The 15,469-nt window shown below is 40.1% G+C and overlaps 2 protein-coding genes across 7 annotated transcripts in view; one reads left to right on the forward strand and one right to left on the reverse strand.

The window, feature by feature from the left end:
- dgkh (diacylglycerol kinase eta) overlaps nucleotides 1–1,815 on the reverse strand; it is a 60,426-nt gene extending 58,611 nt beyond the window's left edge. For 3 of the 6 annotated variants that reach the window (XM_023336570.1, XM_023336571.1, XM_023336569.1), the window contains exons 1-2: nucleotides 1,598–1,815; nucleotides 603–770 (exon numbers count right to left, since the gene is read on the reverse strand). In XM_023336570.1, the coding sequence (XP_023192338.1) occupies nucleotides 603–770; nucleotides 1,598–1,645 (216 nt within the window). In that variant the 5' untranslated portion in view covers nucleotides 1,646–1,815. The remainder of the gene's footprint in view (nucleotides 1–602; nucleotides 771–1,597) is intronic. The other 3 variants (XM_023336574.1, XM_023336568.1, XM_014470531.2) reach the window with 2 other exon arrangements.
- A 1,116-nt stretch (nucleotides 1,816–2,931) lies between these two features.
- vwa8 (von Willebrand factor A domain containing 8) overlaps nucleotides 2,932–15,469 on the forward strand; it is a 71,251-nt gene continuing 58,713 nt past the window's right edge. Inside the window, exons 1-10 of the mRNA XM_014470522.2 lie at nucleotides 2,932–3,213; nucleotides 4,607–4,684; nucleotides 4,779–4,909; nucleotides 5,702–5,812; nucleotides 12,650–12,817; nucleotides 12,947–13,111; nucleotides 14,300–14,349; nucleotides 14,432–14,540; nucleotides 14,641–14,745; nucleotides 14,839–14,967. Coding sequence (XP_014326008.2) covers nucleotides 3,075–3,213; nucleotides 4,607–4,684; nucleotides 4,779–4,909; nucleotides 5,702–5,812; nucleotides 12,650–12,817; nucleotides 12,947–13,111; nucleotides 14,300–14,349; nucleotides 14,432–14,540; nucleotides 14,641–14,745; nucleotides 14,839–14,967 — 1,185 coding nt within the window. The 5' untranslated portion in view covers nucleotides 2,932–3,074. The remainder of the gene's footprint in view (nucleotides 3,214–4,606; nucleotides 4,685–4,778; nucleotides 4,910–5,701; nucleotides 5,813–12,649; nucleotides 12,818–12,946; nucleotides 13,112–14,299; nucleotides 14,350–14,431; nucleotides 14,541–14,640; nucleotides 14,746–14,838; nucleotides 14,968–15,469) is intronic.

Raw genomic sequence — 15,469 nt, forward strand, 5'->3', positions numbered from 1 at the left:
TTGCATCATGTGCTTTCCTCCGGCCTGTCCAAAGAACATTATTGGAGGTCGGCAGTCCGTCAAAGGACATCGACAGAAACAGCCATGCACACACTCACAGATCATTTAGAAAGAAAAGACCAGCTATTATGCATGTTTCTAGGACAGCGAAGGGAAGTCGAAGTACCAGGAGACAGCCCACGCATGCATGGGGGGAACATCCAAACAGAGGTCCTTGCTGCAGGGTAACAGTGCTGACATATAAATACAGGGTAAACCTGAACGTTGTGACAGAAGCAAGGATGCTTTCAGGTCCACTAGAAAATGTACCGAACGATCCTCGATGAGATCAGCAACAGGTTTTACCAAGTTTCTCAAGAAGCTAGCCTCTTAATGTCTGTCTGCAGAACAGAGAATATCTCTGGCACAGTAATGTCCAGACATTATGCTTCACGCTTCCTTAACACCAGCAAAAACCCATATGCTAAAAGTCATGAACGCGGATTGAACTGTTGAATGTTTGAGGCAGCAGTTTGATCAGCCCAACTGCCGAGGGAACACCTGGAGGAGGTGTGATGTACATACAGAGAGGACGTTCAAATATCTAGACAGATGTTTCTTACCTTGCTCCTGATCTGTCCAGAGGTGGACACTTTCCGGATCAGCTTCTGGGGGCCTTCCTGCTCTGCCTCGCTGTCTGAGGACTCGTCCGCCGCCCCGCTGCCGGCGACAGCGCCCACCACATGGGCATGCACCCCCGCGGCGGACGACACGGCCCCTTTCTCCGGCTCCTGTCGGGGAAAGGGGGAAAACCAGTCGGGGTTAGACTTCGGTCGGTCGGCGGCTCCCTTCCTCTCCTTAAGGCGGGAGGAAGCGTCTCTCCTCGCTGTCATCTCTCCACGTCTCTGTGGTAATGATGCTTTCTGGAGCCTGAGTGGGCTGGCGGACGCATAGGGGGACACGCTCGGGGGTGGAGAGACCACAATTTCCCCGCAACTCGGGTAGACAGATGGCTGCTATGGCCAGCCAGTACCCACCGACTGAGGCTGGTGGAGACCGCCTCGTCCACTCCGTCAGCCGGCGGACTGGTCCGTGGCAGGGCAGACCCTAGTGGCGGATTCACTCCAACACCCACAAAGACACTAACGGGAGTCACACTACATTTATTTATCAATAACTCAAAAGAATGCTGCGAAACTCCGTGACTGTGTTATAAGCAGCAAATAAAGACAACTAAAATGAAACAGACGTGAGTAAAAAATAATTATGGTGTTACTCGTAATGTAGCGGACAAAGCACAATAGATTAAATTTTACATTTAGCATTTGCTCGTTTGTTTTTCTTGAACAAACAAAAGACCCCTGGCGATTAAATCCTATTTAGTTGTGAAGACACCCCCATAAAAATCTCAGCGACAGAAGCACACGCTCTAAACACGACCGCTCTCAGATTGAAGTAACACTTCCACACTAAAACCGAACAGTTAAAGCTCAGTGTTCGTGAAAACAAGTCCAACTGTTCACTTTTCTTTGGAGAAACACCGAAGACGAGCCACCGAAGTGAGGAGTGCGCGGGTTAAAAGCAAGCCCCCCGGCCGGCGTTGGACTTTTTTACTAACCAGTTCCTCCCAGACTGGGCTGCGGCTGTAGGGGTACACATCCTCCATAGTCCCAGGCTTCGTTCTGCGTCCGCTCCGGGGAAGAGAGAAGAAACAAAACAGGGGTAAAGGTGGAGGAATTCAGCAACCTGCTTCGCCGCCCTGGCTCTTCGCCACCCCCGTGTGCGCACCGAGGAGGAGAAGCAGGACGTGGAGCCCTGACGGTGTCCTCCCACCGCTCTTCTCTCTCTCCCTCCCTCTCAGCTCGGACCGTGGCCTCTCTTCTCCCCCTGCTGCTTGTTTCCTTTCTTTCTTTCTTTCTTTCTTTCTTTCTTTCTTTCTTTCTTTCTTGTGCGCGTTTTTAGCGCTGCGCGTGACAAAAGTCAAACAGCATTAAAAGTGATGGAAATATTTGCTGAGCATATTAATAGATGAGATTGGCTCGGGGTCTTTTATGACTGTGGCTGTGGATATTGTCAAAAATCTTTCAGTTGAGTTTTTTATTTTACCCTCATGATGTACTTCTGTCCAAAACAAGGTTGGATATCAATTAAAGATAAGATATAAATATACTCAATAAAAGCATTTTGGTTTTTAACGAATTCCCAAAACATGAAATGTCTCATTTGTGATGCAGGTTTTATTTGAATGTATTACTGACTTTGTGCTATTGCATATTTCGGTACCGATCTGATACCAAAATGATAAATTTTGGTATCAGATTTGATGAGAAGTTTGATGATAAACCTGAATTTATCATCAAACTTGTGGCCTTTAAGTATTTTGTGGTTTTTCTTTTGACTTATTTTTGCTAGAATCTGGGACGGAATTTGGAGAAACCTGGCAAATAAAAGCAAATTCTGTTTCAATTTAGCCTTATTAATTAAATTATATTATCCTAGTTAACTTCACGATATTAGTAAAAACTAGATGAAAATAATGTAAAATACATTATAAATAAGTAGAAACAAATGAAACAGAACTCAAGATAAACTATTTAACATTTGAATAGTTTATAGATAGGTAAAAAAAATTAGCTAATACAATTCAAGTAAGAATATATGCTTTTTATTTTGCTGGAATAAAAATAGTTATTGCTTTCTAAATAAGCAGACTAGACTGTGGGCATTTGAATTTTATACTGGCTTTTGTGTAATAAAAATGTGCCAGAGCCCCTTCAGCTCACATTATATGAGCTCAATACTCAATATTACTGTGTGTTTTGACTGTGTAATAACAGCTCAAAAGTCTAATCAAAAATGCGTTGTGAAAATGAAATTGTTGACCAAGTTGAGGGCCCAGCGGAACTATTCTTTAGAGAGCTGGACGCAACGGAATTCTTTAAGCCTCGGACTCCTCTGTCCCCCATTTATTTTCCTCCGGCTCCTGCAGTATGAGCCGACAGATGTTATGAAATGGGAATAAAGCCGTTCCAGCCCAAGGAGTGACCCAAACCTGGGGCTTTTCATCCCGAAGGAACAACACAAGCAGCGGCAGAATGCATTACCAGCTGCTGCGCGGCGGCACCACGGCGGCTGTGGCCGCTAGAAGGGTGCGGAATATTCTGGGTTCGGTCTTGGGTCGGGACGGCTGGATGTGGAGATTCCACGAGGTCAAACTTGTGAGCACATCCTCAGGTAATCTTCAGGCTGGGCTGCAGGGGTGACACTTTCAGAAGGCTCAGCAGTGGAAGAATCAGTGGTTCTGTTGGTGTTTATTGGAAATTCATGGACCATCGTTTGCTTCTCTGTTTTACTTCTACACAAAGTCCTGATTGGAGTTTGACTTGGTACATTTCTGACTTCTGTGGTGATCAACCATAGAGGTCGAGAATAAGTTGAAGGAGAAAGCAGGGTCAGCACTTGAGCTAGTTTCTAGGTGAAAGGTCATTGACTCGCTACTGTTGTCGCTGTCAGTTCTTTCAGTTTCAGTAGAAAATAATTGGCAGACTAGTACTTATGAGATTACTGATTCATTTCGTACTTCTGTCACAGTATTACTTGTCCTGCAGTCTTGATAAACATTTGGGCTGATGCTTTGCTGTTTGTATATATAAAACTACTGGTACTAGCGGCACACCAGTAAATGGTCCGATTTAAATCATTGCCGGTCAGCTGATATTTACATGAGAAATCGATCTTATCTACCGATCTATCGACCTCCACTAAGTTCTGAAAATCAGCCACTGTCCCAGTTTGCTGTATCAATGTTGTGAACTTAGCTACTTTGTCGCCATATTTAGCGATTTTGTTTTTTCAGACAAAAAAAAAAAGATATCGGCCAAAGTCTGAATCGGCGCATCAGGCATTTCAAATATCGGTGATCCGCCAGAAAGATACCTGTAATTGCTAGATTCCAGTTAAAAGTAAACATTTCATTATAATATTTTTTTAACTGCAAGAAAAATTAAAACCTTGAATCTCAAATGCAGAGGTGTGAAAGAGTGTTTACCCTGTTCACGTTTTGTCTTTTTTTCTCTCATTTATTTTTGACAATTAAATATCTTAGAACAGGAAACCAACTTCAATATTAGTGAAAATGCATGTTTTAAATGACGCTGTTTGTTATTAAGGGAGAACTAAAATTTTCACGCATACATGGCCTTATGTGATTTCACCTGAGCTCACTGTTTGTAGCCACACTCGGCTTCATTACTGTCACAGCTAGTTTGGTCTAAAGCTCATAAATGTGAGAAATGTTTTTAAAAGAGAGAGAGAGAGAAAAAAAACAAGAAATCAGAAATGGAGCAAACACTTTTCCACACCACAGTAGAATTTGTAAAGGGTTTTAAAGTGATGGCATTGAGGGCCTACGTTTTCATATTTAGACCTAAATACATTAAAATAACTCATTAAAATACCAGTGGACATTATAAAAAGCTGCTCGGCAATTATAAGAAGGGCTTGATTGCGGCAGTGTCAATGACTATTTTTTCCCCTTAAATATTGAGAAGTGTAAAAATAATTTTCAATGTGACATAAAAAAAAAAAGTACTTTTCAGGAAGACTCCTCATCCTCTTCTCTTTGCAGGTGACACTGTGACGATCGGAGAGATCTCCTACAAACTCAAAACCCCTCAGAATCCAGAACTGGTTCCCCTCAAATATCGTATGTGATGTTCAGTGTGTGTCCAGCTGTTCACTGATCCACAGGCGTTGTGTTGTCGTCTAGATTCTTTAGCTCTCTGGTCTCCATTCGCCAGTTTCAGACTCTGTGCCCCAAACGGTGGCTCAACATCTCCGATGGATCATGCAGAAGGACCTTTTGGGCCAAGATGTGTTTCTCATCGGACCCCCAGGACCGCTAAGACGATCCATAGCCATGCAGTACCTCGTGAGTAACTTGAGAACAAACATCTCTTTTTGCCTTTTATGCATACGAGATGCAGTGAATAATTAGTAGAAGTTGTATTTAAGAATTTATGATGGCTGAAAAAGAAAATAATCATAGTCTTCTGTGGCCTAGTCAAAGTCCAAACCCCGATCTGGGGTGGGCAGCATGGACTTAGACTTTTATCATGATATGTTATTGTGCTATTGTGATAGCGATTAAAATAATGATAAAAAAAACAATTTATTGCTTCTTTTTTAGGTAACTGCATAGCTCAGTATTCACACCGCCACAAACATAATACTGCTTTTAAAAAACATTCCTATTTGAAACTTCTTCAGGACGCAGCATACTTAAAGAATTTGATTTATATCAATGATTTGCACACAGATACTTTATTTAATCATAATTACTGATATTTATTTATGCTCTCTTGGAAAAAACGAGAGAAATTAAAAACTTAACACTTTAGTTTGATTTTTTTATTTATTGTTTTACCACTGGCTGAAATTTATTGTGACAACGATAAATCAAAATACATGTCATGGCAAGAATTTTTTTCACAATAAATGCCCGTCCCTATTCATAACTTTGATGAACTGAGTCGTCTATTTTCCTTCTTAGATGACCTGAAAAATGTAAAGATTTTTGTGTAGTTCAGGCATGAAAGCATCTCAGTGGGAGACGTTCTGAGAAAAACAATATTAATTGTTGTTGGTGCCATTTTTGTTGTTATTCAGATGTTCAATTTAATGAGTTAATGAGTGAATTTTATTTCTTGTCGTTGTGAACTAGGAGCTGACGAGGCGTGAAGTGGAGTATGTGGCGCTGTCCAGGGATACCACGGAAACGGACCTGAAGCAGAGGAGAGAGATCCGATCAGGAACAGCCTTCTACATCGACCAGGTTGTTCTGATTTCCGTTGGATTCGTAGATTTCAATCAAGTTTGATTTTCTTCTGGTATTTCATCATTTTCAACTGGTATTAGTTTCACTTGAATGCTAAGTCACAATGCTAGGATACAAAGGTAAACTACAATTGATGATCAAATCAACTCTGTATGCTGCATGCTTGAACACTCAGTAGGTTTATAATGCAGAAAAATGACTTTTACTAAAGATATGAGTGTCATCTGCAAATGCAGTTAACATTAGTCCACCAGTGAAATTGATAAAGAAATGGCTTGATTTCCATACAACATGATACAAAGCCATGGGCCTAAATCAACTGCTTGGATAAAAGACTGGATATCATTACAAAATGTCTGCAATTGTGGAAGTTCCTCCTTACAAATAGTTTTTCATGTAGATAAAAGTCTAATACCATAAGCGCGTGTGAAATTAAATGTCAAATTAAAGAGGCAGCCATTTAAAAAAATCGTATTCATCCATGTTTTTTCCTCTCCGAGTTAAATTTCAATAGCTGCGTTTTCATTACAAATGTGCGCAGAACTCTGTCGATATTCCGCCAATGTTGAAAAAACACACTTTGGCAATTCCATTAAAAAAGAAACGTATTTAAGTCGTTAAAAACGATGCCACACCCTCCTTCTCCTACCACTTCCTGTCATCCTCTTCGTTTTTTTCCGCCAGTAGTGACATCCGGTTGTTGATCACATGAATAGTGTGATGCAAAAAAAGTGTTTTCATTGCAAATTTTCGAAATACACAAACTGTGATACAGCTGAAAAACCACCTCATCCTTGTTCAACAACTTTTTAGATTTTTAGACTTAGAAAAAAATTGGTGCCAGGTGCAATTTATTTGCACAGGAATAGGTACAATTTGCACAGTTTTATGCTCTATAGAAACACAGTCAGTGTTAAGCCTTTTTACTAAGTGCTAATATCAACGACATAATGCTTCCAGGACTATTGGAGAATTTAAAAATGACCAACAATGATTGCTTTGTAAATGACCACTATGCATAAAAATAACACACTGCAGCACTTTTTTTCATATCAACTTACATATAAATATACACCCTGTATTGGATTCACTTGAGTTTAGTAACCGTGGAAACGAGCAGCTTCTTATAATAAATATTGGCTCTTCTGACTAGGACCCTCTGTTCTTTCTTCATCTCCTTTTGCTTTGAAATGTGAAAATGAAGGTAAGATACATAAACACATTATCATTACAAACTGGAAGGTTATACAAAAGACCTAGTAGATTTATAACAGCTTAGACATGACATTCCTGTTGCTCATAATGGCGCCATGTTTGATTAACTGTGTTAATTTGTTCTTTATACAAAGAATGTTTATCATTCTTTTAGCTGAGGCGTTTCTGTTTAAGACAAGTATTCCCCCCGGATTTGAGTGCTGTGCACCTGGAAGGAGTTTTGCTCTTACATTTTATTTTTCCTTCCTTTTGGACAGTTGCTATATACAGTATATAACCATGGCAATAAGGCGATTAGTTTTTTTTTACAACTGTGAACAGCTGATTGAAATCTCTGAAACTCAAATAATACCTGAACTATGACCCAGGAGCAGAGACAGACGGAGAAAGTTCAAACCATCTTTTCCATTGATCATTTGAAATGTTCTTCAGGTGATAGAAGGTCAACTTTGTGGCTGTCTTTATGTGGCTCTGAAGGTTTAGGTCTGAGTCCAGGTCTGAAGCTGATCTCTAGTTTCTGTAATAACTGAAGCGGTACTTTGACTCTAGATTGTTTCTCAATCCTCAAGATTGTTGACTTGAGGTTTTCTGAACAGAAGCAAAACTGAATAGCTTTGTTACCTTTACACTGATGTAAAGGTAACAAAAGTCCTGGAACATCCAAGCATTGATTGGTTCTCAGCATCTGTTCAGTTCTTGGTCGGGTTTGTAGTCCCCCATCTGCGTAATTATGATCTATTATAAATTGAGCTAATAGGAGAATGTAGATATTAAATCAAAGGTATCACAGTTTTGAATCTTGGAGAACTACTTGGACAATGTCACGGGACAGCATGTGATTTTTGTCCACTCAGATTAAAATGTACCTATTGACATGATGCATATTGAGAGTAAACACTTTATATGTCCCCTAGGGGAAATTTCTTAGCTGTTGAGCTACTTTTATACAAACTGTTAAACATCAGCAAATATAAATGTAACAATAGCAATATAAAATCTATAACACAAGTGTGAAATTACAAGTCGTTAAGTATGACTTAAACATAAAATAAATTCAATAAATGAATTGAAATAAGAATGAATGGCCCAGTCAAAGTCCAAATCTAAATCCAATTGAGAATGTCGGGCGACACTTGAAAATTTTTGACAAATAATTTGTTTCTGCAAATGGATGGATTCGTAAAACTCAGCTTCATTGAACAACAATATTATTATTTGTCACAGTAATTACTTTGACCATTTGTTGTCGAGCAAAATTTGTTATTGCTGGGGCGTGCCGTGGTGGCGTAGCGGTTTGCATGACCCGTATTTGGAGGCCTTGAGTCCTCGATGTGGCCGTCGCGGGTTCGACTCCCGGACCCGACGACATTTGCCGCATGTCTTCCTCCCTCTCCTTCCCCGTTTCCTGTCAACCTACTGTCATATAAGGGACACTAGAGCCCACACAAAGACCCGCTGGAGGGGTAAAAAAAAAAACATTTGTTATTGCGACATTCTCAGTTGCCACAGAAACCATAACAGGGCATCCACACGTTTCAGAATGTCAAATATAAGACTTTTTAATGCCTCAGCCACCATAGAGAATCGACCATCGCCTATTGTTTCTATGAAAGCGTTATGTAAAGCAGTGTTTCCCAACCCTGGTCCTCAAGGCTCACTGCCGTGCATGTTTTAGGTATTTCCTTGCTTCAGTCCAGCTGATTTCAATTGATGACTGATTAACAGGTGTTTGTTGAACTGCAATCAGTTGAATAAGGTACATTAAATCAGGGAAACCTCTAAAACATGCAGGACAGAGAAACACTGATGTAAAGGTACCAAAAGGTTTTACACGTTACCTTCCTCAGAACCACCATCCAGTGTGGCCATGGTGAGCTGGCATGTTTGTTTTTTGTTTTAGGAGTTTTATGTTGTAATTTCTGCCTGTGGGTGCAACTTTCTGCAGTGTTGGATCTGATTACTGTTTTAGGGATGATAATGTGTGGGTGTGGATTGGAAAGCTTCTCTTTCTGAGGGTAGTTTGGTATCGTAGGAGGTGTTAACTAGAACATCCAACTATTCCTCTGGGCCCTGTGCTGCTTTGTAGCCCTATATTCATGCTTAATGTGTCAATCCCCGCATATCCACTGTCCCTCCCCGCTCCTTAGCTCCTCTCAACCCCTCTCCCCCTGCCGTCATCCCACCCCTCAAGTTTCCTCGCAAGCCGTAGTCACATGGATATAATCCCATTCTTGTTATAATTTTGACATTTGAAGTCACCCCTGTGCTGTTGCCAAGCTCTTATGTAAGGCAGCTTATCTTTCCACCTCCACCAGAGCTGAATTTAAAGTGCAGTCAGTTCCATCTAATTATGAGCTTCAAGCAGAACGTCTGAGAAACGTTTACCTTCTGTTCCAGCAGGCAGACCCTCCCAAGAAATCAGCATAAAGTCTGTCCACCAGCTTTCTTTTTCCTCTTAGGTTGTCCACACCTCCTTTAAAAAGTCTTAAAGTTATTGTATCTAAAATTAACACTTTAAAATGTCTGAGTTTGAAAATGTTTGATTGTAACACAGCAGGATCCTCCAGCAACCACCCATATCTATAATAGTATTTCAGTCTTAAATTTAATTCAAGGTCTTTGTTTTTTGAATTTGACATTCTGAAACATGTGGATACCCTGTTTCTGTTTCTGCGGAAACTAGGCCTGTCACAATAACAAATTTTGCTGGACAATAAATGGTCAAAATAATGAGTGCGATAAATAATAATATCTGTTTCGTGAGAATTTATGGGATTTTTCAGTAGCGTTTGATTAATGTTGGACATCAAAACTGTCAGATAGCAGAGAAGGTCGTGGCTCCTAGTGTTGAGTTTGCATAAAATTCAGAGTGCCGCAAAAATATACTCAAGTAAGAGTAGAGATACTTTGACATATTTTTACTCAAATAAAAGTGAAATGTAGCCGTCCAAGAAATGACTCCAGTAAGAGTAAAAAAGTATTAGGTTAAAAATTGATTCAAGTACAGAGTAACTGATCCAATTATCAATAACAATCATTTAAATAAAAAAATAACAAAATCAAGCCAAATAATATTTTTTTCCAAACCAGTTTCTTTCAATAAAAAAAAAAACACAAGAAAAAAACGGATGAAACACAGGTGTGTGTCTGTGTCTGGTGAACTTTTGGTTAAAACATGTTTGTTTTAGTAGGTAGAGAATCCAGAAATTTGACTCAAGTAAGAGTAGAGATGTTTCACAATAAAATTACTCGGGTAAAAGTAAGAAGTACAGCGTAGTAAAAGTGCTACTCAAGTAGATGTAATTGAGAAAATGTAACTAGTTACTTCCCAACTCTGATAGAATGAATGCTTTGCTTTCTTTTGAGCCTGAGAAAAGCTTCAAATTATATAGAGACTCACTCCAAGTTAAATCCTAGGCTGACCCCTGAGTAGCCTTGGCCTGGTTTGACCACTCAGATGGTTCTCCTCTATAGTTACCATGGGCTTGGATTTTAGTGAAGTTATCGCCTACAGACCTTAAGATAAAAGTGCAAGAGAGCCGTCAGTAGTTAAAACTCTTAACGGACAAGATCAGCCAGGATCTGTTTCTGGTTCTTCTGGGATCCATTCAGAAGGCCCGTCTGTGCTCTCTCGATCCTGCGTCACTCGCATTTCTAACAATTATATGATTACAGCGTTGGTTCCGAAAATGGACCAAGAGTTAAATTTAGAGCATCTGGTCCCCACTACGGCTTTATAGCTCTGCTTCCCACACAACCTGCCACACATTTACATGTTAACCTAATTACACGGCCGCCCGCTCTGTGGTCCACCCAGACAGCTAAAGTTTCCTGTCTCTTGACGTCAAGATGGGCTCTTTGAATTCTGCTGAAGAGTGCGCTCGCAGTCAGACGCACATGTGCTGCTCGACAAACTAAACGAAGAAAAAAAAAGTTTTATTTGGTGGCCAAAAATAGGTTTTCCTAAAGGAGTTTTGTTTAGAATATTTTTGGGACTTGTTTGGAGCATACCCAGCTGGTATTACTCCCCAGGTTAAAAATAGTAAGGCGTTGCAGGATTTTAAAACGAAACGATGATGATGATGATGATGGTTGCTTTTGAATGATTATTTTTTTAAACAGAAAATGAATCATTATTCCTGCTGCTGCTAAAATAATAGAATAAATTCATTATTTCCGCTATTATAATACTAAAACAAAGTTGTTGTTTTTTTTAATTGAACTTGCTAAAATTAGGCATTTATGCCTTATTGCTAAGTTCAGCATTTTTCAAAAGTTTGTAAGGTATTGTTCCCCTTTTGCCTCTATGTTCTCTCTATAGTAACATTAGGAGTCTACAGGATGTTACTTGCTGTTAATTAGCTGTGCTATAATCTGCTCGGGTAGCTAGCCAGCAGTGGGTAGAGCTCACTAACTTTACTTAACCCTCTATGGCATGACTTTTTATTTTTGTGGGGAAGAAATATTTTCCTGCATTCTTTGGGAGCTTGGTGGTCCCTAATTACATGTCAATCATAAAATCGGACTCTGACACCTCCTGGAACCAGATTTGGGTTTGTTGCCTCAGGGTAACATTGGTCTAGAACACCAAGATTGTCTACACTGATTATGAGAAATGAAATACAAATCAAACAAAAACTATATTCATAAAAAAACTTTTTTTTGGACAAAAATATGTCAAAAATCATGCCCCCCAAAAAATAAAATAAAGGAGCAATGTGAGGTACAGCTATGTGGTTTGTTGCCTGAGGGCAACGCCATGCCATAGAGGGCTAAACGTGTCACTGATAGAAAAACTAGCTGAGTTCACTCAGCAACAACATTCACACTGAATAGTGTCGATTCTAGAGTGACTTGGTTGTGCTTACGTATGACGCAATTACTAATCGTGAAAAAGGATCACATTTTTATGATGCTAATTAGCTATTAGCATGATTAGCATCACCAAAACAAAAAACAGTTGTTTGTTCTCCCTTGAAAATGTCGGTCTTGTTACTTTAACAGGTTCCTTCCTTGCTTCTTTTTTTTAGCATCTTTTATTGCTATTTAACTTTGTTTAAATGTCTCACTGATAGTTAAACTAGCTAACGTCCACACTGAAAAGTATTGATTTTAGAGTGACTTAGTTGTGCTTATGTATGACGCAATTGCTAATCGTAAAAAAAAAAAATCTATTTCTATGATGCTAATTAGCTATTAGCATAATTAGTATCGCCAAAGCAAAAAAACAGTTACCGGTACTTATTTTCCCATGAAAATGTCGGTCCTGTTACTTTTACAGCAAAGCGTCTGTCATTGCTCTATAACTTTTGTTTAAATGTGACTTAAGTTGTAGGAACAATATTCAGGGGAAAGTTTGTGGTTTAAAAATGATTAATTTATGTTTTTTTTTAAGAAATAACTAAACTGGTTTTCAGACGGGAAGTAGGAACCCGAAGTTCGAAAGAGTTGAACATCAGGTGGCCGTGTCACTAACGACCTTCACATAAGCGTCACTGAAAGCTTAAATCGTCGACAACTGGATCTTCAGACTCGTGGTTGGAGTCTGTAGCAAACTAGCTTTTAAATAAATACTGTAAGATAACAGGCTTCATTTTACTGCCTCTACCTTTGCTCCAGTGTGCCGTAAGAGCAGCAACACAAGGTCGCGTTCTGGTCCTGGAGGGGCTGGAGAAAGCAGAGAGAAACGTCCTGCCTGTCCTCAACAACCTCCTGGAGAACAGAGAGATGCAGCTGGAGGACGGACGCTTCCTGATGTCGGCTGAGCGCTACGACAAGCTGCTGCAGGTCAGGACGGTGGCATGCATGTCAGTCACCATTCTCAGTCAAAACCTTTTGAGACTTGGAAATTTGGCTCTCTGAGTTAGGAAAGTGAAATAGTGAAAAGTGCTTTCTTTCTATGTCTGGGCTTTTCAGGAGCACACCAAGGAGGAGCTGGACAACTGGAAGATTGTCCGCGTGAGTGAGGACTTCCGGGTCATTGCTCTTGGTCTGCCGGTTCCCAAATACAAGGGCAACCCTCTGGATCCTCCTCTCCGCTCTCGCTTCCAGGCCAGAGACATCTACTACCTTCCTTTCAAGGTTAGAGCGGAGCCCTTCACTCTGTTAGCGCATTTCAATAAGGACTTTGACTGAGGAAACTGTACACTGACTCGCAAAAGTGACACTAAAGAGAACCACGTCCCCAACATGAAGCTGCCACCACCATGTTTTGATGTGTGGGTGGTGCATTCAGGGTTTTCTACCAGACTTGGCACTGTGCGGATAGACCAACATGATGAAATGAGTTGATAAGTAGGAATACTTAATGCCTCTAGGATGTTGTGATGCTTTTTTGTCATTGTTGTGGCCTAAAATTACAGATTTTTGCAGCAAAGTTTTTCAAATAGTTGCAGTCACAGCTGTGAATTTTTTAAAAACTTTATTTTTGCCCCACATCAGTTATGCCCATGACTGCATACATGGTATAAGCAGAACCTACAGAACATCTCAAAATCATGTTTTGTACACACAAAAAAACCCAAATGTTACCATTAAGTGTTGTGAAACAGGAAGTTAAATTAGAAGGGAGCTAAGGCGATTGGTCAAAATCCAGCTGATTTGCAGTGGTTGGTCAGAAAAGAAGAAAATACAGGAAATGTTACAGTGATTGGTCAGATTTATAGAAAAGTTCTTTGACTTGCGAAAAGTGAAAGTCTGCGCACAGTTTGCAAATGATGAGTGAATTTGCGTTAATAGTTGCGATCGCAAGATCACAACTTCCTGGAGGGAAGTGTTCTACTTTATTAAGGTGCTGAATTGTTGATAAATATTGAGAACACCCTTTTAAGCTTTTGAAAGGGTATGCACTGCAAAAAACAAAATCTTTCCAAGTATTTTCTTTAGTTTCTAGTTCAAATATCTTAGTACACTTAGAATAAGACAAACTAACTTACAAGCAGCTTTTTGGCAAGATGTAAGAGCTTGTTTAGAGTCAATAATTCCTTAACATTGATGAAAATGCGCAAGTTCCACTTGCAGATTATTTCACTTATAACAAGACATTTTTCCCATTTTATAATTTTCCAAACAAACTAGTACATTTTCATCAATATTAAGAATTATTGACTTAAGCTCCTATTTCTTGCTGAAACATTACTTGTAAGTTAGTTCTGTCTTACTTTAAGTATACTATGATATTTGCACTAGAAACCAAACCAAACATGCTTGGTAATATTTAGTGTTTTTTGCAGTGTGCCTCCACTTCAGTTCTCATCTTTCCACTCTCAGGACCAGCTGGAGTTGTTGTACAGCGTGGGGCCAAATGTTGCGGCTGAAAGGTGAGACATTATGTTTCGAATACTTTTCAGATAAGTTCTGTAGTGTCTCATGAGGAGCCTCGTGTTGTGTTTGGCATCTTAGGGTTTCCCAGCTTCTGTCACTCGCCACAACACTCTGCTCCCAGGAATCCTCCAGTCTGGGCCTCCCCGACTTCCCTGTGGATAACCTGGTTGCTGCGCTTCACGTTCTGGTAGGATTTAGGAAGATAAATCAAAACTGCATTGAAAAAAAGAGAAAGAGAGCAAAAGAACAAACAAACATGCGTTATTGTTTATGTTTTGTTGCTGCAGAACACGTTCCCCATGCTGTCCTCCCAGCAGCTCGTCCAGAGACTTTATCCCTACAAGAGCATCCTGGGAAAGGACGGACACACTGCGGTGGAGAGTGTGTTGAGTGTGAGTGCAGCAGATTCGTGTGGTTTTAAGTGGCTTCCTTCCATCAGCATACAATGAAAACCTGACAGATGTGTTTCTCCTTGTCACTCGCAGCGGTTTGAGCTTCTGGACGGCCGTCGCCAGGCAGCGCCCAGCAACGTTTTGAGCGTCTCCTCCTCCAGTGACCGTGAAGGCCACGCGGATGTCACAGTGCAGGCTGCTGATAAGGAAGTCACCTTTCAGGTATCACGACAGCAATGTCTGTTGCCTAGCATGTCTACCTTGAGTTAAAACTGTTTTCGTTTCTTTCATTTGATCTTAACTTGCCTGCCGATCTTGGATATGTCTGGCTTTAGTTTGGTCGATCTTCCCTGTGGTTTTTTCCCCCTCCCTTTCTTAAACATGGAACACTGTGTTCTGTGTGTGTGGGGGGGTGAATGCATTTTTTGGTGTTGGTCAAATATGAGGTCAGACCATAGATTTTCAGTCAGGTTGATGTCTTAGGTCATGTAATTAATATATTCTTGTCATGTTACTGCATACTTTTATTATGAAAGACCTAATTCCACAGGAAATACCACCCTAGGTTGTTTTCCTGTTTTGGAAACTAGCTGTATTTCCATTACAAAAGTGCGCAAAAATTTATTGATATTCCACTAAAGTCGAAGAAACACAATTTTCGTAATTTTGTTTAAAATGAGTTCAACTTGTATATTAGTCCATGCCATGTTTGTTTCCTAACAGG

The sequence above is a fragment of the Xiphophorus maculatus genome, chromosome 7 (genome assembly GCF_002775205.1).
Source record: "Xiphophorus maculatus strain JP 163 A chromosome 7, X_maculatus-5.0-male, whole genome shotgun sequence".
NCBI lineage: Eukaryota > Metazoa > Chordata > Actinopteri > Cyprinodontiformes > Poeciliidae > Xiphophorus > Xiphophorus maculatus.